This window comes from Abramis brama, assembly GCF_963993115.1.
Source record: "Abramis brama genome assembly, chromosome: 17".
Lineage (NCBI taxonomy): Eukaryota > Metazoa > Chordata > Actinopteri > Cypriniformes > Leuciscidae > Abramis > Abramis brama.
This window is the reverse complement of record NC_139979.1, coordinates 22,255,768-22,279,697: the sequence shown is the minus strand read 5'-3', so window position 1 is coordinate 22,279,697 and position 23,930 is coordinate 22,255,768. Positions and strand designations below refer to the sequence as shown.

The following is a 23,930-nucleotide window of genomic DNA, read 5'->3' as shown; positions in this document are numbered from 1 at the left end:
GAGAAAGAACGCAATATCTTGATGTTTTGAGACGAGACTCTTGTTTATAGTTAGACCTTGGCCAAATCCAACCTTGGAAAAGCTGTGTGTTGGTGTGTGTGTTAGTCTTTTTGGTTACAGGTTAACCCTTAAGTGTCACCGGCCCACCGGTGGGCCCAAAGCCATTTAAAACAGTAATATTCTACTAAACCTAAACTAATCTTGACAAACTACAGTATATATCATTGGAAACCTTTTCATATTTGACCACTGTTTTCTATTTAAATATGTAGTTGTTCGATATTATGTAGTGACAGTAATTAACTAATCTGTGACGAGAATTTTTAACTCAAGAAGTTGGCTTTTGTTACAAAAAGCTGATGCACACACATACAATCAAGAAAGTCGTTTCTTCTTGTTGCCAATAATTCAAACAAAACATCTATTCTAGTTTTTGTCTAAAACTTTGAGAATAAATTTTATTTTTATGATTGATGTTGCAAGTATTCAGTAAAAAATGTCATTATTGGAGATTGACTGAGTTGTTGTTCAGGACAGGCTGGCGCCCAGAAACCCAGATCTACAAACTGGAAGGTCACGACGTGCCTAACTTCAGGGTCCGAGTGTCAGCTGCATAATCGATGGAGATATGCTTAAATCTATCTGTATATGTGTGGAAAATTACTGTTTATCTATTTCTTAGCCAATCAGAAACTGCAACCTGAAGCAATGATGTAGCTTAGACCTTGGTGAAGCTGACTTCTGCTGATGAAACTGCAAACTATCTTCAGTAAATCTTTTCTTTAATTTATTATAATTCTGACTTCGGGTCTTCATTCATCATATCTGGTTCTGGGTCTCTGAATGTAAATCCCCTTACAGCTTAATTCATAAAATTTTAATTAAAATTTAAAATGAATTAAAGCAAAGCAGTACTTAAAAAAAAAAAAAAAAAAAATCATATATAATATTCATATAATAAAGTGGTGTGGTGGGATATTTTTGATATTTAGTTTTTATATAGCACTATTCATCTATAACTTTGATGTTAATGCTTTCCTGCCTCTTTTTATGTTGTTAATGTTGAATCTGAAAACAGATAAAAAATGTTTTCCCTCTTTTGAGAGGAGAGGGTCATTGATCAAATTATTATTTAACTTATTTATTTTTTTGGCTGGTGGTAATTTTTTTCCAGGAAGCAATCTGTTATCAAATGTTTTTGCAATTCAACTGGTTAAAGATCACTTATTGATATACGAGAAGAATTCCTCAATGCTTTAAATGCAGAAGATTACTGCAACCTCGGGTGCTTCAATGGTGTCTCAGAGCCTGATGTTTCCAGGTTTTCATTTATATTCATTTAGCTGACGCTTTTATCCAAAGCGACTTACAATTGCTATACATGTCAGAGGTCGCACGCCTCTGGAGCAACTAGGGGTTAAGTGTCTTGCTCAGGGACACATTGGTGTCTCACAGTGGATTCGAACCTGGGTCTCTCACACCAAAGGCATGTGTCTTATCCACTGCGCCATCACCACCACCACCACCACCACCACCACCCCATTTCATTTAATATAAATGGAAAGCACTGTCCAAATGGCTGATTGTGATTAGTATGAATGATTATTACAACAAATGATTTTTTTATGAGCAAAATTTTCAATGAGGCAGTAGGTGTATATATTACTATATATAAATATTTATTTATTAGCAAGAAACATGGGGAAAATCCCCTCAAAATCATAGCAGAACATGACCGGGTCAAATATAAAAAAATACTCTATTTCTCTCTAGTCAAAATTCTAATTAAATGGCATTTTTATACAAAATCAATATATAATAATAATAAGTGCCTGCCATATGCCACTACCAAATATGGCACAGCATTGTATTATCATTATTTTTTTATATATATTTTGCAATAGTGAAATGTATGTAAAAATACATGTATTTTATATTACTAATATAATGTGCAAATCGATCTCTCCAATGTAATCTTGGAAACAAAAGCTGGAACCACTAATGACACTGACAAATAGACAAATATTTTGAAGGAAAAAAATTATGGCAATATTCCAGCAGTACCCGAAAAGGCAGTCGTTTAACCTCTGGATGTGTTCCTATAAAACTATAGAACTTTAAATTGAATCTCATCTGTAGATCTTTTGGTCCGATTTCTGTGACTTTTGTGACTTGAGGTCTTCATCCTGCATATGAACCTTGTAAGACACAGAATCGAGTTCTTGAACTGAGGCACTGGGCTGTTTTTTGCAGCAGCGGTCTCGTATGGCTCTGAAAACGGCAGTGCCGGGCACAGACAGACTTGGGATCCCAGCCAGGAAAAAGATTATTACATAGATCCAAGATGGATATGGCTTCTTCTCTAGGGTTGGGAAGTTGTCCTATAAATGAGAACAATATTATTTAATCAATTCCAAAAGTAGTGCTTTGCATATTACAGTTTTTTGTAATGAGAATCAGCTTATGTTAAATGATTGATAAGCTTGTAGATCACCGATTTAGGGTCCCAGGCACTGTAGAAGATTTCCTTGGTGACGACGGTGGAAAAGTAGAAGATGAAAATGGCTAACATGATGAGGGGACTAATGTATCTCCATGTGGCTTGCCAGAATATATTAGGCTTGTGTCCAATCATAAATATCAGGTCTTCATTGAACCTGTTCATAAACAGGAGACACAATCATTTATGGCTGATTTCAGTGAGCTTTATCTAAACAATAAAGTCATAAACTCTGTGGAAAACATCCGTGAATTGCTGATACATTATCAAACTGTTCTGCATACTGTGAAACAATGTGTCTTCTTTAACTTGTCTATGTCCTATAATTAATTCCCATCATGTGTTTGAGAAGTGTTAAAAACCATTTAACTGCAAAAGTATAGGCTCTGACCAACCTGTCTATCCCATAGACGTAAACGACTCCAATCATCTCAGAAAAAGCAATGATGAGGAGGGGAATCGAACCAGCGAAGCTGTCGAACAGGGCTAGCCAGTAGTTCCCCGAGCCCTGCACAAATATAAGCCCAACCAGGCAGCAGACCAAGCACGTCACCCCTGTCGTCAACAATAAAAGGAAGAATTTAAGCTACTTCTGAAACAATATCATCACTTGGATGGAGGTGTGTAAAATCTGCAATGCATTCTTCACTTAAATTGTCATTGATGGTTCCATACAGAACCTTGAAAGGGTTATTTCACCCAAAAATGAAAATTCTGTCATTAAATACAGAATCACCCTCATGTTGTTCCAAACCCACAAGGCTTTCGTTAATCTTCGGAGAACAAATGAAGATCTTTTTGATGAAATCTGAGAGCTTTTTGCCCCTCCATTGACAGCCTGTGCAACTACCACTATCAGGCCCAGAAATGACATCATTAAAGTAATCCATGTGACTCCAGCAGTTTAACCTCAATTTTATGAAGCAACATAAGTGATTTGTTTGCTAAAAAAAACACACAATTGAGCACTTTATTAACAAAATTTTAATATCCAACAGGTGTCGCTTCATAAAATTGAGGTTAAACCACATCGTTTACTGTAATGATGTCTTACTTTTCTAGGGCTCCAAAGTGGTAGTTGTGTAGGCTGTCAATGGAGGGACAGAAAGCTCTCAGATTTAATTAAAAAATCTTCATTTGTGTTCCGAAGATGAACAAATGTCTTACGGTTTTGGAACGACATGAGGGTGAGTAATTAATGACAGAATTTTCATTTTCGTGTGAACTAACCCTTTAACATTTATGGAACCTTTCCATTGAACAAAAGGTTCTTTATAGTGTAAAAAGGTTCTTTAGATGATCAAATGGCCATCAAATGGCCTTCAAATGTCCTTCACACTAAGAAAAAAGTCTTTTAAGAACTGACCACTAAAAGATTCTTTGGGGAACCAAAAATGGTTCCTCTGGAAGTGCTGAAGAAAAAAAAAATGTTTTGTAACCTTTATTTTTAAGAGTGTTTATAATCACAGTCTTCTGTATACCTGAAATGGCCTCTTTGGGCCAGCTTTTAGGAAAGACCTTCAGGTCCTGCAGGGGAACCAGAACACCCTCAATGTTTCCAAACATGGAGGACAGACCGAGGCAGAAGAGCATGATGAAGAACAGGACGGACCAGAGAGGAGACAGTGGCATCTTAGTGATGGCCTCAGTGAACACAATGAAGGCCAGACCTGTTCCTTCCACACCCTGTGAAAGTATGAAAACTACTGGTTTATTTCAATCCCACAATTACTGTATTAAATTTTTGGATGAATAATGAAATTCAAAACCCAATTCCATGTGACCAATCAGAGCAGTGCATTCTCTTTTTTTTTCATACCGTTTCAGACACTGTGAGAAAAGAGGAGATGCTGCAACGTATTACAAGTAAATTAAAGTGTTTTTTGTTTTTTTACCTTGGATGCATGTAAAACTATTGTTCAGATAGCGACCTCCAAAACAAAATTCAGAACCTTAATAGCATAAAAGGCGCACTTTAAATTATATGCCTCAACTAAAAGTAAAGGAATGCTGTACAATGCTGTACAACTGTACAATTATCAATAAAATTGATAATATTGATATTCATGTTGGATAGAGAGGATAGACCCTCACATAAACATCCTGGTGATTTTATTTTATTTCAATAATTCATTCTAATATCAAAGTTAAAGAAGATTTTTTGTTCCATATTTTGATGTACATCCATGTGAAATGGATTATCAAAAAAGAAAAAGAAATATAAGGTCTATCTATCGGTTGCTGATTGGATGGAGGCAGATCTGAATGCAAGCTTGCAGTCGATTCTAATAAAGAGACGGGTTTAAGAGGAGTAAATAATTGGAGAAGTCCAGCATATGTCACCAGAGAGAAATCTGACATTTCACTGAAAGATCAAGTTATGCATTTAAATAAAAAAATAGCGAGGTCAAAAAAAAAAAAAAAAAGCATAGATGAATCGTTCACAATGAGATCAATAACATGCATTCAGATTTTAAATGTAAAATTTATTATAATTTTTTTAATGCAAATTAACATTAGAAGTTTGTGTAATAATGATAATTATTTTTAAATATTGTTAATAAATTAACAAAAAAATATTTTTATGGTAATAATAATGCTTTTAAGATATATTGGTAAATTAGCAAAATTACATATTTTATACACATTTCATTTAGTATCTCTATTAAGTGATATTTGTCTTGGAAGTCCTTGATATTGTAATTTTGGATGGGCATCACCCATCCCTATACTGTACCTCACTGAGAAAGTTGTTTAGATCACAGGTCTTCAGGGCGAGGGTGCCGATGATGTCAGAGTTTGTAGTATTGAGGCTCTGGAGAACCTCTTGATAGTTGCTCTGATTGATGTATCCTTCTGGCATGTCAAACATGTTCAGAAGAGTCAAGATGTTCCTGCATTACATGAGTGGTATATATTCTAGTTTAAATACATTAAAACACTTTTACAATAAGGTTTAACATTTTAACAAAAGTTAATACATTAGGTGATGTAACAACATCTTGGTGTTAGTTAATTAACTAATTATTCATGTTAAAAATAAGATATTACTACATGTATAATAAACACAAACTAAGCTTAAGCCAAACTAGCTTAAACTAAGCCAAAGAAGTATACTTTAAAATGCTCGCACAAAAGTGTAAAAGTGGTTTTCATATTAAGGTCATTACTACAGTTTGGTGGATTTTATGTCCCCATAAAACAATACTGCATATTTTAATTTGCATATCAAATTTCAAGCCACAGGTTTCCATGCATAGAAATATCCCATTAGCAAAAAAATCATTATGATTAGTACCTAAGAGTAATTTAGCCATTTTGAGTATTAGTATATACATTTACTTATTTGTTTTTAAATGTGTAAAACTACTAAATACATTTGTCTACTTACTAGTCCTTTTATGCCCTAAATCACATGCTGGACCTGCTGGAAGTGACATCATATCCTTGGAGGGAAAGCAACTCCGGGGCTGTGTTCGAAATCGCCCCCTATACTCTCATTCACTATTCCCACTAATATAGTCGAATTAAAGGAGTGAATGAAAACGAGTGAGTGAATTCGGACACTGAGTGCTCCGGAAGGGATGCTGCTTTTGCATAGTTTGTGCTTGCTGTTTAATAATCATTTGAAACGTAGCAAACTGGCAGCTCCAGTAGTAATGAAAAGATTTATCTTGGACTCTGTCTAGCATGTATAAACCGAAATTAAACAATTTAATAATCAATTAAAAAGGAATTTATACCTGTATGATATTACGCTGTAGCCACATTGGACCAGCGGTTTTGGAAATGGATGGATGGAGGATTCAGCTGTAGGTGCCATTTTCTGGCGAGACGCGGGAATTCATTCGGCACGAGCCTCACAGTGCATTATGGGTATTTTCTGACTACTGAACTAGGGAGCTGATTGAGACGCTCCCAAGTATTTGGAGATGTATAAACCATAGCATTAGTACAACACCTTTTTGAACTGAAACCAGACCTTTTTTATGCGTTTTAGCCATTCATTTACCGGCGTTTTGGGGGCATGAAAACACAAACTTTTGAAAATGTAAACTACAATCATGAAAATTTTTGCGTATTACGTGTTCAGTCTATAGGCATGTGCGAGTACTTTTTTCCTGAAATGTTGACTCTTTATAGTCCAGGGTCACTTATAGTAATAAGTCACAGTAATAAGCCAACCTCGTCGTCCGTCCGGACAAAATTGCTCTATGCTTTGGCCATCTTGATTGTTTGTATTCACCGCTCTGTAGAAGAATGCATATGTGCACAGACTTGTAGTGTTTCTTTACAAAGTGATATCGCCAACTACTGGCCTGGCATGCATAATACAGCGGTTTTAGTTGTTTTCGTGAATCCGTGTGAACGTGGATCATTTTGACAACGTTGTAGTCTGTAAGCGAAACTTTTCAAACACGCAAAATACCTTTCCATTTTTAGTACATTGTTGGCATCTAAACATATCCTAAGTCATAAACTTCTCTATCTTTTCCTAAATTTTTAGAAGACTTATATTAATAGCATAAAGAAATGCCACACACCCAGTTGTGGCAATTTATACTGGACATGAAAATGTTTCTTTATTTAAAAAAAAAAATTGTATATATCTATTATAATTCTTCTAGAATGTTAATCTTCTGCTAGGAGGTTTTAGGCTTCATTAGCATTAAGCATCCACGCTGTTATAGACCTTATGCACCAGAGAAACGAGGGCGCCGCCATCTTTAGAATATTGTCTTTTAACTTCCGTTTTGCGGTCGCTCTGTATATTTCTATGGCATTGCTGTCCAGGATTAGCTTTTGAAGTGGATTTACTTAATGTAAAGTTAACGAAAGTTATCATGAGGACTGCAATGTTTAAAGCAGATGACTAAACAAATGTCAGTCAACCGGGAAGATTTTAAAACGAGCCGTTCATTAATAAACACGCAAAATCGCTGTGAAAATACAGACCGGAAGTCAAAAGACAACGAGCGCAGCGCTGAAAAGGGGCGGGGCTACATAAGGTCTATAGGCTACTTATTACATGGCTTGGTTGAATTCCAATGTAGAATGCGGTCTGTTATTTCTTGATAACAGACCGCTGTGAAGTATAACACACCGTTGCCATGAAAAACAGAGCGTTGCTATGGACGCGGAACGGACTATTTTCTTTTTTACGACTACAATCGTTTTTAAATCAATAAACTCCTTTTTAAATCAATATTTTGTGTCAAATTATTTATTTATTTTGTAGGTAGCCATGTAATAAGCGGGATAATGTATAGCGAGGCGGTTGTTATAGCGAATAACAACCCCTTCAGGCTGATTCAAGACCCCTCCGCTTCGCGTCAGGGTCCCGTTCAGCCTGTCGGGGTTGTTATTCGCTATAACAACCGCCTCGCTATACATTATCCCTTACATATTGCATTGTAAAAATATCATGTAACAGGATGGACAAATTTCCTATACCACATGTGAAATATTTGGTCAGGATGATTAGGTTGGCATCTAAGGGTAAAGAGTATCTCAAGGTTATTGAGTCCTAAGCTTGACCAGTGTATTTTCAGATAGACAGACATTTTCTCCCTCTGATAAGATAATTGAATTTTTTCAAAATAGTTTTCAACAAACCTGCTCAGTCCAACATCCACCAAACTGTATGAATGTCCCATTAGTTAGTTCATATTCACATATTAGTTTATTGCATTAACTATAATAATAGTAAAAACCTCAGTGCCAAAAGATACCAAAATAATCTTTGGATAAGATTCATGGTAATGAGTCACTCAAATGAGTGCCTTTTACAACATCTGTGTTTTTTCAATGAATCACTTTTTCCCCAAACAGAAGGTCAGATGATAATGTAATGACAATAATTATCACTTACCCATCTAAACAGTCATCAAATCGCTCTGTAGCTCTGAAACCAATGATGGTGTAGATGACAGTGGCTGCGTAGATCGAGGTAAAGGCGTTAATGATGGAGATGATAACCGCATCTTGCTCACAGTTATTGCTGATGGAAAGAGAGAGAATAATTATTAGATTGTTAATCATTGAGGTGTTTGCACAGAAAGTTGGGTGTAAGAATAAGTTGATTGTAAGAATAACAATCAATAGCTTTATTTTATAAAACAACAATGAAAAAGATATTTGTATTTAGTCTCAACTACCTCAACACACAGAAAAACACTAAAACAATGAACTTACTGCACAGAGTTATAGCTGGAGAAGGAGATGAGACCTCCAAAAGCTAGAGAAAATGAATAAAACACTTGTGCACCTGCATCCAACCATGTGGTGGGGTTTGCTAACTCATTTACCTGCAACACAAGCACACAATTTAGTTGTTTATGATAGTAATGGATGTGGTAAAACTTTGTGTATGTTATGAAAGTAAATCTCTTTTGAATTTGTTTGACTTTGGCACTCACATCTGGAGTGAAGAGGAACTTAATGCCGTCAACGGATCCTTTCAGAGTCAGTCCTCTGATCAGGAAGATCGTAAGGACTAAGTATGGCAACGTAGACGTCACATAAACAGCCTTGGAGGAGAGGAAATAAAATCTGATGATAAATACTTTGGGTATGGTACAGTGAGTTCAAACTTTACATTGCGTGGCTCTTGATTTAGAGATAAACACTTTGGACATTCTGAAATTATAAGCCTTTTTATTGCAACAGTTAAAACAAAACCTTCTGCTTAATTGTTCCCAAGAGCTGTAAAGCTGTAAAACTGTCCTATTTTGAAATTTTTTACAAGCATGTGTCCTTCCTTACGATAAATTATAGTGATCTTTATTCTTCAAAATTCATTTATAGCATTCTTATGAAATAAAAAGGGATAACCTTTGACAACTGTATTGATTACTGTTTTACTGGTAGACCTGTCTTACTTGAGCACAAATGATTATAGATTTGCACGGGTTGCCCAAACTTATATTATATTATATTATATTATATTATATTATATTATATTATATTATATTATATTATATTATATTATATTATATTATATTATATTATATTATATTATATTTTAACTCTAATTATAGCAATGAAGATATAAAAAATATTACTGCTGTTATTTACAATTGTCTATTAAATATATACGCATAATTATAGGCCTGATATTTGTCAAGGTTATGTTTAGTTTAATCGTTTTTTCGTTTTTTGTGTTTCATTGCAGTTTAATTCTTGATTAGTTACTCATTTGAGTTACTGTTTCTAGTTTAGTTGCCTTTGTCTATCCCCTGTAAATATAGACTTACATTTAATTGGTTCCCTGTTGGTTATTGTCTTTGGTTTGGTTATTCTCCTACGAATCTCCTTGTTCATTAAAAACTCTTTGTATGTATTACATGAGTCATGCATGTTGGAAAGCAACACTATAGAACTTGACAATATTTAGTTACAATACTATTGTCTTAAATTATTCACATTCAAACCTTCATATCTTAGAGCTTTTATTTTGGCGGAATACTGGTGACATGCGGTAAAAAAATTTAATACGGTGTATTAAAAACGGAAACGTTTTTCCTTTGTGTTTTTCCGCATACAAACGACAGTGTTGTCAAAACGATCCATATTCACACGGATCCACGAAAACGACTAAAACCGCTGTCTTATGCTGCCGACTGAACCTACCCAATAGCCTACCCATGTGGATGACATCACTGTTTTACCAAATTGGCGTTTTTGTTTGCACGGAGACGATAGCAGTATAATTTTCAAAAACTGGCACATTGCAAAAGCTTGCATTTTCAGGCCCCCAAAATGCCGTTGTCATAAATGTCGTGTAAACTCACTGCACATACAGAGATGGAGTTTGTGAGAAGCAGTGTTTACTGTGAACTGAGGTGCTCTGATGCTGAAAATACTGAAAACAAAGCTTATTTTAACATTTGATTTAATTACTAGCTTTAATCAACTCACAAACCCCCCTGCAGTTTCTTCACAAACACCCATTTGGGAAACTCTGGATTAGCAGAGTAACAAAAACTATGGACGTGCCATCATTTTGAATAAATTCAGTGAAATCGGATTCAGATTGTAAAATACAGTGCTGTTATATGAGCAGCTCTACCTTTCCAGTGGTTTCGATCCCACGGATACAGCAGACATACAGCACTGCCCAGGCTGAGATCAGACAGAGGACCATCCACCATTGCAGATTCCCCGTGTCATCTATGGCAGCAGAAGTGTTAAGAGTCTTACGATACCAGAAATAATCCACAGGTGAGCTCTTCTCACACTCGGAAATGAATCCTGCCAACAAAGAACAGTCATTGAACCTTGAACAAAACATCCATTCTATCCATTCAACTTTTAGTTCCTCCTCAGGATGTTCACATTACCTGTCCTGTTGGCGTTAACGGGACACTGGCTCCAAGGCAGAGGGTCCTGGAAGGAGTTGAAGAAGTACCACATGACCCAGGCTATGATGGTGTTATAGTACAGACTGACCAGAAAGGACACACACATAGACGCAATACCTGTGAAACAGAACATGTTAGCTTGTACACAGGAAATAACATGCAGTTGTGTATAGTATTTGAGTAAATGTAATTATAGTTGCTACTCAAGTATATTTTTTTGCTACTAGTATTTTGAGTATTAAGGATATTAGCAACCTTTACTCTCTATTTGACTACATTTTTGAATTGGTATCCATACAGTTTTATAGTTTGCAGGGCCTAAAACTATAACTTTCTGCCCAAAAAAAGTTTCATGGCCGGTAAAAAAATATTTATGGCCAGTACATTTCTTCTGTCTTCTGTTTTCATTTCTCCTGTGGCAACGCCGGTGACAGAAGAAAATGAAACTGTCTTTGCAAGAACAGGCAGTTATGACAAAGTTTAGATACCAGTGAACATTCACAATTCTCTATTCCAATTTCGATACCAGCTAAAACTACTAGAGTTTAAAACATTATTAAAGACAAGTAAACAGTCAATGTAATCTGTTGATTATTTTGATGATTAATCAAGTCATCTGATAAATGTATTTAATAAAATTAGACCTATTGATTACACTTTACAGAAACCCTTGTTTAATTTTGGCCAAAGACATTTGATTCAAATGTTTACTTAATCTTTAATATTTGGCCACTTCTTTATGATAGAAATGCTACAGCTACTGTAATTTTTAACAAGTCTTGAACAAGAATATGTGGACGTCAAAACATATGCAAACTCAAAGCAAGAGTTTAAAGTTAAACTTTTATTTTGAAATCGCAAAGAAAAAGTTTGCGGTTGGCATAGGTTTATAAAATGATTTACCTTACAAATCTGATTAAATGGCACACATTGCGTTCCCAGATAAGCAACCCAAACTCACAACATATGCAGAGATGGAGTTTGAGACGCGCTCCATGCATGTAAATGTTAAAGGGGTCATATAATGGTACATGCACTTTTACAAGTTGATTGTACTGAAATGTGTTGGCAGTGCCTGTACACAACCATCATAAAATGATAAAAATCCATCCAGTGTTTTTTTTTTAAATCTTCTTAGGTTTTCCCCGTCTCAAATCAAGCCGTTCGACCGTGTGACGTCACACGGTCGGACGCCCATCCCACGATTGTTGATTGACAGCAGCGTTTCAAATCAGACCAGCCCTCGCTCGTGAGCGAGCTGTCAGTCATCATAGTCCGCGCGGCCATTGTTGATACCCTGGAGCACTGTCTATGAGCAGAATGGCGTCTAAGCGATTGTGGTGTTCTGTTCTTGGGTGTAATAAGGAACACAGCAGACATTTTGATGTTCCTAAATCCGAACCGCTGAAGACGCAGTGGCTGAGTTTTGTTTTCAAATGGAATATTCCCCACGATCAATGTCAATGCTTTCATGTTTGCGCGAATCATTTCACTCACCAGACTGCTTTACAAACGAGGGTCAGTAAAGCTGGTTTTGCTAAGAAGCTGCTCCTGAAAAAAGGATCGGTACCAACTATTCGTGTTCCTGCTGCACCTCCAGAAGAAGAAGTGAGTGTAACGTTTTATTGACCTTTATATTAATCTTTGCAAATCGCTTGCTGCACGCTTCATGATAAATGCGGCTGTTTACACTCAGGGTACATTATGGCATGTTTTCTATATACGACGTTCCCAATATAATTCATAATCCCACGTTTATAATGAACAACGTGTTATGGTTATTGTGTTATGTTTATAACAAATGGTGTACACACAGAACAGAGGGGCAGGGTGAGCAAAGCTCATTATCATTTAAAGACACATGCACTTAAACAGCGTGCTGAAAACAGAGCTGTTTTTGACCAGGTAAAATGAGTGTTTTCTTACAATACTAATGAGAATTTTAAATTAAAGTATATTACAAACTTTTAATTTAGACCCTAAAGAATCATATTAGATTGTACAAAAATGGCATTATATGTTAGCAGCATGTAACCTTACTGTGAATGGAGCCACTCTGAGACGCACGTAAGTAACCTACACACATGTAAATAAAGCCCATAGGTCTATATGCCTTTGTGAATTCACAATATTACTATGCTACTGTATACTATGGTTTTTAAATGGTTTTAATACATCGTGCAGCTTTAGAAATTCATATTAATTAATATTAACATTCTCGTCCGTGGAATGCGCCACTCCCTGGTATTTTGCGGTTACTCTGCAATCAAGGATTTAAAAAAAAAAAATCAAGTACTCGAATTTAATCGTGACAGCCCTAGATTCAAATCAAATTAACAGTGCTTTTCGGGTTTTTCAGGTGATCTACAAAAATGTAAGAAAGTAGGCAAATGGAAATTAAAACTGCATAGACTTTAGTCAGTGTATAAATTAAACATCCTTATTAATTAAGAGCATTGAGTGATTTTTTTCTTTGTCTTTTTTCTTTGATTAACATTAATTAATATAGGCAGCAGCTGGAATATTAGAATGCTGTCACTTCAAGAGCGAACGTTGAATAATAATATATAATTTACTGATACTGATACACATGCGTTAACTTTCTCAACTGTTTACGTCCACTTAAGACATAACCGACTATGTTTACTAGGATAATCGCTATTTTTGACATAATTTTGTGCGAATTTGTCCGCTCAAGTGCAAGAAGACGTGAAAGGGAGAACTGTTTAGTATTCGCGCAATGTCTGAGATGAGGCGATTCGGATGTTTGCGCGTAACGGAATGTGCTCCCTTTCGGGTCTTCTTGCACTTGAATATTTAAATTGTCAAGGCATAAACTTTCAGAACAATGCAGCGCCGGCCTGTCAAATGTCCACATCCATGGAATTTTAGAATTCATAAAAATGTTATCGGCCGACTGACAAGTGACACCATTTCATATACTCTCCAACGCCGATTTTTATTCTCATTTGGCACTTTCCGAGTGTTGATTTTAGGCCCTGTACATTTGTAATGAAAAAATAAAATGATAGCCTATGCATATTTGGCATGCTGTCCGAGGAGAGTGCTTCGGTCACAAACATCATTTCTGTTACAAAAGAAGCAATATTGCCATCTACAGGGCATTGAAGGTACTATATCTTGTGCGTTTTGCCCTTACTCACCCAAACTTGTCAACAAGGCTATACTTTCTGAGCACTTGAGCTTAATTGAGACTTGGGTGTCTGTAGATGTTTCAGAGGCTGTTGTGTTGATTGCAATATTGAGGTACTCAGTTTTATTTAGACTTTAGAAAATAAACGTGATTGCTCTCCTCACAAATTAACTGTTTCTTATTATTCACTGATTAGGTGTTGAGGACTAGTGTATCTTTGAGTCTATATTCAGTATGAATAAAATACTGAAGTATTGTTAAAATCAGATACTCTAAGACTTGTACTCAAGTGGTATTGAAATTGGTAACTTGTAATGGAATCATTTTCACTGTAAGGTATCTGTACTTTTACTTAAGTATGGTTTTCAGGCACTCTTCTTTACACCTCTGGTAACATGTCTGTCTATCTGTATTATATTTAATATAATATTTCATATTTTGCTCACCAACTCCGAGCATGTAGGGGTTAATAGTCCTCCACACCCCCACACTGCCTTTCCTTAGCCGCTGACCAATGGCAAACTCCAGATGAAGAAGAGGGATTCCCTCAAAAACCAGCAGGATTAAGAAGGGAATCATAAAGGCACCTGAAAGAAAAGGTCTTTTATTTTCATTCAGCATGTTATTTAGTGGGTTTGTGTTTTCTGCAGCCACTGTGTTTTTTCCTTCATTTACAAAAGACTTAATAGTGAAACGGCTTCTCGAACAAGAAAAAATGTAGGGCGGGACTTAATCAGCAATTGATTAGATCGTTGACGTTGGATGGTTGCGGTTTGCTATTGCTGTGATGTCATGTGAGTGACAGGTTGTCCCCCACTCGCGCTAGAAAACATTAGAGAAGAGATGTTGTTGAAAAAGGGAGGGGAAATTATTTTGATTAAAGATTACAAGGGCACATGAATAAAATACACATATATGTGTGTGTGCATGAATAAATCATTTATAATAAATACTGCAATATTAAAAAAAAAAAGAAAGAAAGAAAAAATAACTGAGCATTTGGATTTCATGGTGACTATAATTTGCAAATTTTAATTAAGATTGCCTTAATAGATTTTATAAAATCGTAGGCTGTGTGAAATATATTACTTATTCTGTTGTACATTTCCGTTAATGCTTTTTTGATACTTAAAAGGAGCAAAGTCATTTCCAAAACTGTCAGTCATTTTCACTGTAGTTGAGTTAATGGTTGTCTGCGACGCTGTGACCCTTTAAGGTTTTCTCACTTAAAGTGATCTTACCATGCTGTCTAGTTAACCTTGAGCTGAGGTCTGTTAAAAAATTACTTGTATTTATGGCACTTGCAGGAAACCTGTGAAAACTAAGATGACACTTTAAGAGCCTAAGTTTTGATAGCATCTCATAAAAGAAAATCCATTACACAAATTTATACCAGAGTAATCATAGTTCATTGCCATCTCAGAGAACATAGCTACATATTCACTAAAATTAATGTACTACTGTAAAGTCATAATAAATGAATGCAGGATCCCCTTCAAACAGCATAAAAAGCATTCAGAATCTTAATTTGTTTAATGCAATAACAATAACTTTAATAACTAAGGTATTTTAGAAGCTCTGGTAATCATTGCGAACGTTTATTAATGTTTGTATTTAGGGGTGAATTCAGGTAAATTTGGACACTTTTTCCTTTGAGATGACTGGAAAAAAATGTATCCAATTTAATTAATATTAATTATGTTATTTCAACTATGGAGAGAGGAAGAAAACACCCTTTAAACACACCTTTCTTACTTTCACAGTTTTTTTAATTGGACAAACTAATGAAAGTATGAGATAATTATAGATTTTTAGTTAACATCAAATAAGAATAATTCTACAGCATTTATTAATCTTAGTTCTTGTTTTTGTCAACAGTTACATTATTAAAATCAAAAGTTGTGTTTGTTAACATTAGTTAATGCACTGTGAACTAATGTGTATTTTTATTAACTAACATAAAAAATGCATTGCTCATTGTCAGTTCATGTCAGTTATACATTAACTAATGTTAACAAATGAGACCTTATTGTAAAGTATACTCTTTTTCTTAACCTCAACTAATTTAAATTATATATTGTGTTCAAAAATGTTCTGTAAAAACACATTTTAAATATTTTTAATATTATTTTGAAATGTAAGACTATTTTGTCTGCTAAGGCAAATTTTATAGTTTGTAATTTATGTATCCTATAAATAAATAAATAAATAAATATTAATTTAAAAACACTTTTAAAAACTGGTTATTTTTCTTTGTTTAATTCACATATCAAATATCTCATATTTCATCTCTGGCATTCTCTTCATCAACACTGTTCTGGTAAACAAGCACACAAAAACTGTTGGTTGTGGTGAATGCCGCAATTGAGGAACATAATTTGTGTAAAGGTTGTAATTTCCACACATTTTTTTTATATTGTATTGTCTTTGTATTGGATTTTCATATAGTTTAAGACTGAAAGTCTGGGTTTGGGACAAGGGTAAAACAATAATATTTGCATAAAAGCCATTTGAAAAGTTGGGACTGTTTATAAGAAAAGCTAAATAACAAAAGCATGGCAAATGGTTCACAGAACATTTTTACTGTATTGTGAGGTTCATAAAAATTGAAATCTGCTAGTTTTAACTGGGTATAAAAGTTGGGTATGCTGTTTTTTAAATGCATTTTCATCTGATGGTTTTACAGTTGTGGTAATATACAGTTTCAGTGGGAAACACAAATAGATGTTGAACAAAGTCCAAGTTGATTTCATATTCCTTATTAAAATCATTACCTCCTCGAAAATATATACTATGCCAATATTTATTATTATTTTGAATGTGCTACTACTATTTGGATATATCATTAAATATGTTATTCTATTCTTTTGAGATGGCAATAATTCATTTTTTTAGATTTGCAAAGGAGGAATATAAAATGATACTGCTTATGAACAGACAATTCAAAAATGTAAAAACAAATGATGTTTCTTCTATGTAAAGCAAAAAACTCCCTTAATCATACTTTTCTTACTCTCACTAATAGCATCATATGAGAATTATACTTTCTTTTCATTGTTTTTCTTAACCAATTAAATTGGTCCAACACATTTAATTTACCCATTATCCCACAACGGTGCATGGGTGTGAGAGCTGGACACTAAGAAAGGACGATGGCAGGAAAATTTAACAGTTCGAAATGTGGTGCTGGTGGAAATTATAACAAATACCATGCTGCTGGAAAACTATAAAGAAGTACTGGATCGCATAAAACCAGAGATGTTACAAGACGCTAAAATCACTATGACTGACTTACTGTAGCCAGGTTATGCGTGCAAACAAACTAAAGAAGTCAGTAATGTTGGGAATGGTCATTGGAATCAGAAGAAGTGGATGGCAATGAACTCACAGGCTCAACGCCATCAAAACAGCTGTGAACATTAAGCATGGAGATAGCATGAAGAATGATAGCCCATAAGGTCACTGAGAATGGGAAATGGTTAGAGCACCCCACATAAATGCAAGTAAGCACTCACCGCCTCCATGACTCTGACACAAGTAAGGAAAACGCCAGACGTTGCCCAAACCCACACAGAAGCCCACACAGGTCAGCATATACTGGGCTTTGTTGTCCCACTTAGGTCTGTCTCCAGCCTCCTCCACCTCCAGCCGTTCCAGCTCATCATGGCTCAAGATCCGGTCGTCCAGGCCTGGGTTAGGCAACTTCAGCTTCATGATTTCCTCGGCTCTCTGCAGGTTAGCAGTCAGGATCTGTGGCTGAATCTCTGATGGTGTGGACTGCAGGGAGCTGTGCAGAGATAAATACTTTCTGAGTGGATGGAGTGAGTATATGTAGTGAACTTTGGCATCATCCCACCAGGCCAGTGAGTCACGGTGTGCCTTGAAAATAGGGAAAATGTCCTGTCAGCTGAATACTGTGGATAAAGGGCTGTGACTGAGACTCTGAGCATGGCAATAATTAATGTCTTATCAAAGATTGGGAATCCAAAAAGCACATGTCACTTCATACCCATTCTTGTGGTTAATAACTAAAGATAACGATCTTTGTGACACAGAGATAAGTCAGTACCCTTCAGTGTCAAAGATCCTTAACAACAGTCCAAACATCACACAAAGAAATAGTCACATTATAGATAATATATTTATTCAGCATTTCTAGTTTTCAATGAGTCAGTAAAAGCAGTTCACTTTAAACCAACTTGATAAAGGATGATATTTTTGTTATTATTTCCTGTTATTCACAATGTGAAAACCATAGTGCTGGGACTGCAATGTGTTTATCAGCAACCTTCAATTCACAATTCACAGTTGGGTATAGAATATAGGAATAACTTCCTTGCAAAAACAAACACACACCTCTCATTTTACTACAAAGAGTGAAGGACAAATACAAAAACAAAAATACATTCTAAGAAAAGTCCATAAAAACAATGTAGCCTACTGTTTTAATATGAAAAAAAATTATGTATTGATTTTTTTACAGGCATTTTCCTATTTTGAACTATGTGTTGTATTGGGTTATAGGAAATGCCCTCATAAACTTAACAGATAATGAACGCCCTGCCAGTTTTTCTACAGATAATAAAAAAAAATAAACATACTGTAGTAATTTACTACTTAGTATAGGCTACTGTAGATCTTGAAAGGTTGTATGGAATTATATTGTTATCTGGAAATTGTTGCTGTAGTGACTGGGATCAGTTGTTTCAACATGATCTGATATTTTTACCCACAGTTGAAGAGAATAGTGACAGTCACCTTCTGCAAGTGCAAAGGTGTTATTTTTAGGGACTTTTGTCAAATAATTGCTAAGTATGTAGCAAACTCGAACATGAAGAAACAGAGTATTTTAATATACGTCTCAGGCAACAGGAACACAGAAAACATCTACATAGCATTAACGAGGCAAGACAAACTGAACAGAAACAGAGAGAACTTCAATACTAGTGATAATGGGTGAACACAGCTGAATTAAATGACCAATCAATTAATAACCATGATTGTAAACTAATGCCTGGTTCAGATTACACGATTTTAGCCCGATTTTGGCACGATCTGCCAAACAGGCGTCGGGACGCAAGATTCGATCGTTTCATCTCGTATAGTGTGTCATAGTGGGCGACAACCTACGTTGCGACTGCGATGCTTCACGACATCACGACAAAAAGACTAGCATGTTTCATTTTTTAACGGTCCTCCACGACGACGGCGCGCGAGTGAGTGAGTGAGGGAAAGTGAGGGAGAGTGAGTGAGTGAGTGTGCGCGTTCGCGAGTGAGTGTGTGAGTGAGAGAGCGTGTGTGTGTGTGTGTGAGAGAGAGAGAGAGAGAGAGAGAGAGTGTGTGTATGTGAGTGAGTGTGTATGTGCGAGTGTGCGAGTGAGTGAGTGTGTGTGTGTGTGTGTGAGTGCGTGTAGGTTATGTGAGTGAGCGTGTGTAACTTATGTGCGAGTGAATGAGTGTGTGAGACGGCTCGCGATGACTGGTCGGAAAACAACGTGTAGTCTGACATGTTTCTTGTCCACGACATGACAAGATTTTAGGAGTCAAAATCGTGTAATCTGAACCAGGCATAAGGGAAACGTTGCAAACTGAAAACAAAGTCCAAACGGTGTGTGTGTGACAGTACACCCCCTCCCGGAAGGCGCTACCCCTGCGCCAGCAGATGGATGGCGGCTTAGGTGGAATACGGGGACCTGGGACAGGGCTCAACAGAATAGCCCAGGGTGGAGTAGGTGAAGGAGTGATCCAGGGAATGGCCTTGAACAGAGGGAGATGGTGACTGATCCAGGCCACAGCTGAGATTGCACCCCACGGCGGCGTCGCAGGAGGGAGGAGCCATGGAGACTCCACCATGGGGATGACCCGAGGCGATGATGACCTGGAGGGAAGAGCCCACCGCAAAGCTGGAGAGCCGATGATACGAGGGGACACCGATGGCCTTGGCGACCGCTGCGGAGCCACAGCGATGACCCCCCATGGTGGAAGCAGGGATCCGGAGGGCAGAAGTGGAGCTGGAGCTAACGAGGGTGGAGGTGGAGCCTGAGGGAGGGCAAAGATAGCCACAGCAGAAGGTGTGGAGAGCAGCGGACAGCCCGCAAGTCCGCAGTGGAGGCATGGTGATGTCCGACCCAGGTGGAGCCGACGTACTGAGGGAGCCCAGCGAGGCTGAATGCTCGATGGTCACTGCTGACATCGAGGGTGGAAGGAGCGTAGGAGCCAGGGCAACAGGTTGAGGGGGAGTGGAGTGTTCTGAGGCTGGAGGCGGAGCCACGGGCTCCTCACGCCCGGGAGGAGATGGCTCCCAGCAGTCTCAAGGTGGATCCACGCCACTGAAAGGAGGCTGAAGTGAAACTGAAGGGCTGATGGGAGGCAGCGATGATTGGGTGGCAGGCATGGCTTGGGACTGGAAAGGGGCTTGGAGAGCGATGCAAAATCCAGCAAAAAATGTGATAGAGGTGAGAGAGGGAGGTTGGGTAGGACCAGAGAATTAGAGACGTAACAGACAGATTCAGATGGTAGCAAACTGGGCAGAAAGTTAACCTCTCCAAAATCAAAACAGTTTTCCCCATATGCTTGCCAAAAACTCACTCTCTGTGGGGAGAGGGTGTGCAGCCGGCTCGCACACCTGGTCAGACCTGCAATGCCCAGGCTCCGTGGTGATGTTCTGCTCGGTCGCCCTTGTTGGCGCTGGCGAACGTCACAGCGAAGTCCCTCTCGCGGCCTGCGGTGGGCTCGTGCTGCCGATCCTCGCAGTTAGTGTGGTTTTGGCTGGGCACTGGATACTCAGTGGGGTTGGTGTCGTAGTCGATGGGTCTGACGGTGAATGGTGATTTATAGGACACAAGCACCCACTCAACAAATTCCATGAAGCTCACTTGAGGGCCTTCCCCGGACAACTGCGCTCTGTTAGCAGTCTTCAGGCTGACGAGCAGAAAGGTACAGAGGCAGTTGTCCGGGAATGATGTTTCATTGGCGATTCTGAGAAATTCCATATGTGCCTCGAGTGAGTTGACCTTCTGTTCAAGGCACAACAGCTGTATCAAACGATGAAAATAAAAGTTTCAAAAAACACGCCGGAAATCTTGTCTCGGTCTTGCCTTCTGTTACAGCATGTAGCAAACTCAAACACGAAGATGATGAAGAAACAGGAGTATTTTAATATAAGTCTCAGGCAACAGGAGCACAGGAAAATATCTACATAGCATTAACGAGGCAAGACAAACCGAACAGAAACAGAGAGAACTTCAATACTAGTGATAATGGGTGAACACAGCTGAATTAAATGACTAATCAATTAATAACAATGACAATAAACTAATATATATATATATATATATATATATATATATATATATATATATATTCATAAAAAGTCTGGTCTTCCTGTGCTTTTACTGATCAGCTGCAGTTAACTACAATGTTTTAGAGTTGTTTTATTATTCTGTCAATAAAAGTTTTACAGTTTTTTTTTTTTTTTTTTTAAATTGCTTACACACTATTTCTGAAACTATGACTCCATTTCTTGAAACTCTACACACAAAACCACAAAACACATACACAACATGCAACACATCAGTCATCTCTTGAAAAAGCAAACACTTCATCAAAACTATTTTAACTCGTCCAAAAATTGTTTTTGCATAGTAACTCTACACACAAACATCAAATGATCAGCCACATACACACCAGACTGCACACGGATGTGAAAAATGTAAAACACTACTATCTTGTGTCTTTTGCTTGTTCAGTGTGCAGTGGAGGAGACAGGAGTTTGTCACACGTACATGTATGTGCACAAATACACTGTATATACAGTATATTTGCACAACTGATGAATTTTACACGGTAATGGAACTGAAATGAATCAATACTGAACTGTGACTACCATCATTGTCAGCTTCGCGACAGAGAGGTTTGGCATTGAAAAGAGTGCAAGACCGAACTACACAATGAACCGAAGGGCAGACAAGATCCGCCAGCTGCGGCAAAAGCTTAGAGCTTTGGCAAGGCAGCAACTGAGGAGGAGAAACCACCAGAGCTCCGCCACAGCATTAGGAAGGAACTCGTGACCCTGCGTAGAGCAGAGTGGCATGGAAGGCAGTGGAGAGAGAGAGAGCAAGGAAGAGAGCTGCGTTTATGGCCAATCCCTTCGAGTTCACAAAACAGCTTTTGGGGCAGAAGCGAAGTGGACGTCTGACTTGACTTGGGAAGTAGACCGGTAGCTGCACAACACCCTGAGTGAACCTCAAAGGGAGCAAGAGTTATGGTCCCTTGGAGTCCTGTTGGACGTATCGTATCCCATGGTGGACTTCAACATCAGAGAGCACACATTGAGGGAAGTACAGGAGGTGGTTTCAGCAGCCAGAGTCAGCTCCGCTCCAGGACCCAGTGGTGTACCCTACAAGGTGTATAAGCATTGCCCTGAGCTCCTCAAGATCCTTGTGAGTAGTGTGGCGTAGGGGCACAGTAGCAGACCAGTGGAAGCACGCAGAGGGGGTCTGGATACCGAAGGAGGAAAACTCAACCAAAGTGGAGTAGTTCAGATCCATCTCGCTTCTCAGCGTGGAGGGGAAGATCTTCTTCAGTGTCCTAGCCCGACGGATGACAGACTTCCTCCTCAAGAATGGTTACATAGACACCTCTGTGCAAAAAGGTGGCATTCCAGGAGTGCCGGGTTGCCTAGAACACACTGGGGTTGTCACACAGCTGATCAGAGAGGCTCGTGAAGGAAAGGGAGACCTAGTGGTGCTTTGGCTTGACCTAGCCAATGCATACGGCTCCATTCCCCACAAGCTCGTTGAGAAAACCCTGGATCACCACCACGTACCTAGTAAGGTAAAGAACCTCATCCTGAACTACTACAGGAACTTCAGGCTTAGAGTCACTTCAGGGAACTTAACATCAGAAGTAGTAATAGTAGTAATAGTAGTAGTAATTTATTGATCCCAGTTGGGAAATTAAAGTGCATTAGCAGCAATACATGAAGACAGTAGGAGGCAGAATGGCACCTACTTAAAAAAGGGGATCATAACTGTGTGCACCGTCTCAGTTATTCTTTACCCTTGCCATGTTTATGGTGGTTAATGCAGCAGATGTTGAGTGCAGAGGCCCCCTGTCCAAGTCTGGCGTTCGACAGACCCCTTTCAGAGCCTTTATGTGATGACCTCACGATCAGTGCCAGGAGACCGGTGGATACTCCAGGGCCTGGAAAAACTTATATCCTGGGCAAGGATGAGTTTCAAGTCCAGGTCCATGTTGCTGAAGAGGGGGAAAGTGCTTCCGCTTCCAGGTGGATGGTATTGTAATTCCATCCATCACTGAGAAGCCTGTCAGGAGCCTTGGCAAGGTCTTTGACTGTAGCCTCACGGATGCGACAGCCATCCAAGCCACCATCAGGGAGCTTGAATCTTGGCTCACCACAGTCGAAAAGTCTGGCCTACCAGGTCGATTTAAGGCCTGGATATACAAACATGGCATCTTACCTTGAGTCCTCTGGCCACTGCTGGTGTATGAGGTAACCTTGACAACAGTGGAAACCATGGAGAAGAAGATCAGTAGCTACCTTCGTAGGTAACTGGGATTGCCACGTAGCTTGAGCAGCGCAGCCACATTCACAGCCCAACAATTAGCACAGCTGCGACCGGCGGAACATCACCTTTGTCAAGGCCGGTGAGCAGCCACCTTCACAGCCCAAGCCGGCAGCTGGTTTGTTCACCTCGGCTTCAGATTGGGAACTTCAAGTCGATCTGGGGAGGCAGCTCAAGTTCCCAGTCCACATCGTGGCAACTGCATTGAGGCCAGACGTTGTGCTAACATCAGCCTCTTCGAAGCAGGTACTCTCCCAAGAGCTCACGGTCCTTGGGAGGATCGCATCAAAGAGGCGAATGAATGGAAGCAGTACAAGTATCAGGAG

General features: G+C 38.2%; 1 protein-coding gene across 1 annotated transcript; it reads right to left on the bottom strand.

Annotated features, from left to right (window-relative positions):
- Window positions 1-1,741: 1,741 nt before the first annotated feature.
- On the bottom strand, window positions 1,742-17,771 carry slc6a19b (solute carrier family 6 member 19b). The gene is made up of 12 exons (XM_084088743.1): window positions 17,533-17,771; window positions 14,464-14,604; window positions 10,843-10,980; window positions 10,572-10,753; window positions 8,920-9,030; window positions 8,696-8,808; window positions 8,373-8,501; window positions 5,238-5,394; window positions 3,982-4,186; window positions 2,896-3,055; window positions 2,495-2,657; window positions 1,742-2,381 (listed from the first exon to the last, which is right to left on the bottom strand). Exons 1-12 carry the CDS (start codon window positions 17,729-17,731, stop codon window positions 2,130-2,132), a joined length of 1,950 nt encoding a protein of 649 aa, XP_083944869.1. The 5' UTR covers window positions 17,732-17,771; the 3' UTR covers window positions 1,742-2,129.
- Between the last annotated feature and the right edge of the window lie 6,159 nt (window positions 17,772-23,930).

Coding starts and splice junctions, on each gene's coding strand:
- slc6a19b (XM_084088743.1), bottom strand. CDS start 17,731: ATGAAGCTGAAGTTGCCTAACCCAGGCCTGGACGACCGGATCTTGAGC. Junction 10,754..10,842: donor CGTTAACGCCAACAGGACAG/GTAATGTGAACA, acceptor CTTTGTTGGCAG/GATTCATTTCCGAGTGTGAG. Junction 9,031..10,571: donor GGATCGAAACCACTGGAAAG/GTAGAGCTGCTC, acceptor CTCTCCTCCAAG/GCTGTTTATGTGACGTCTAC.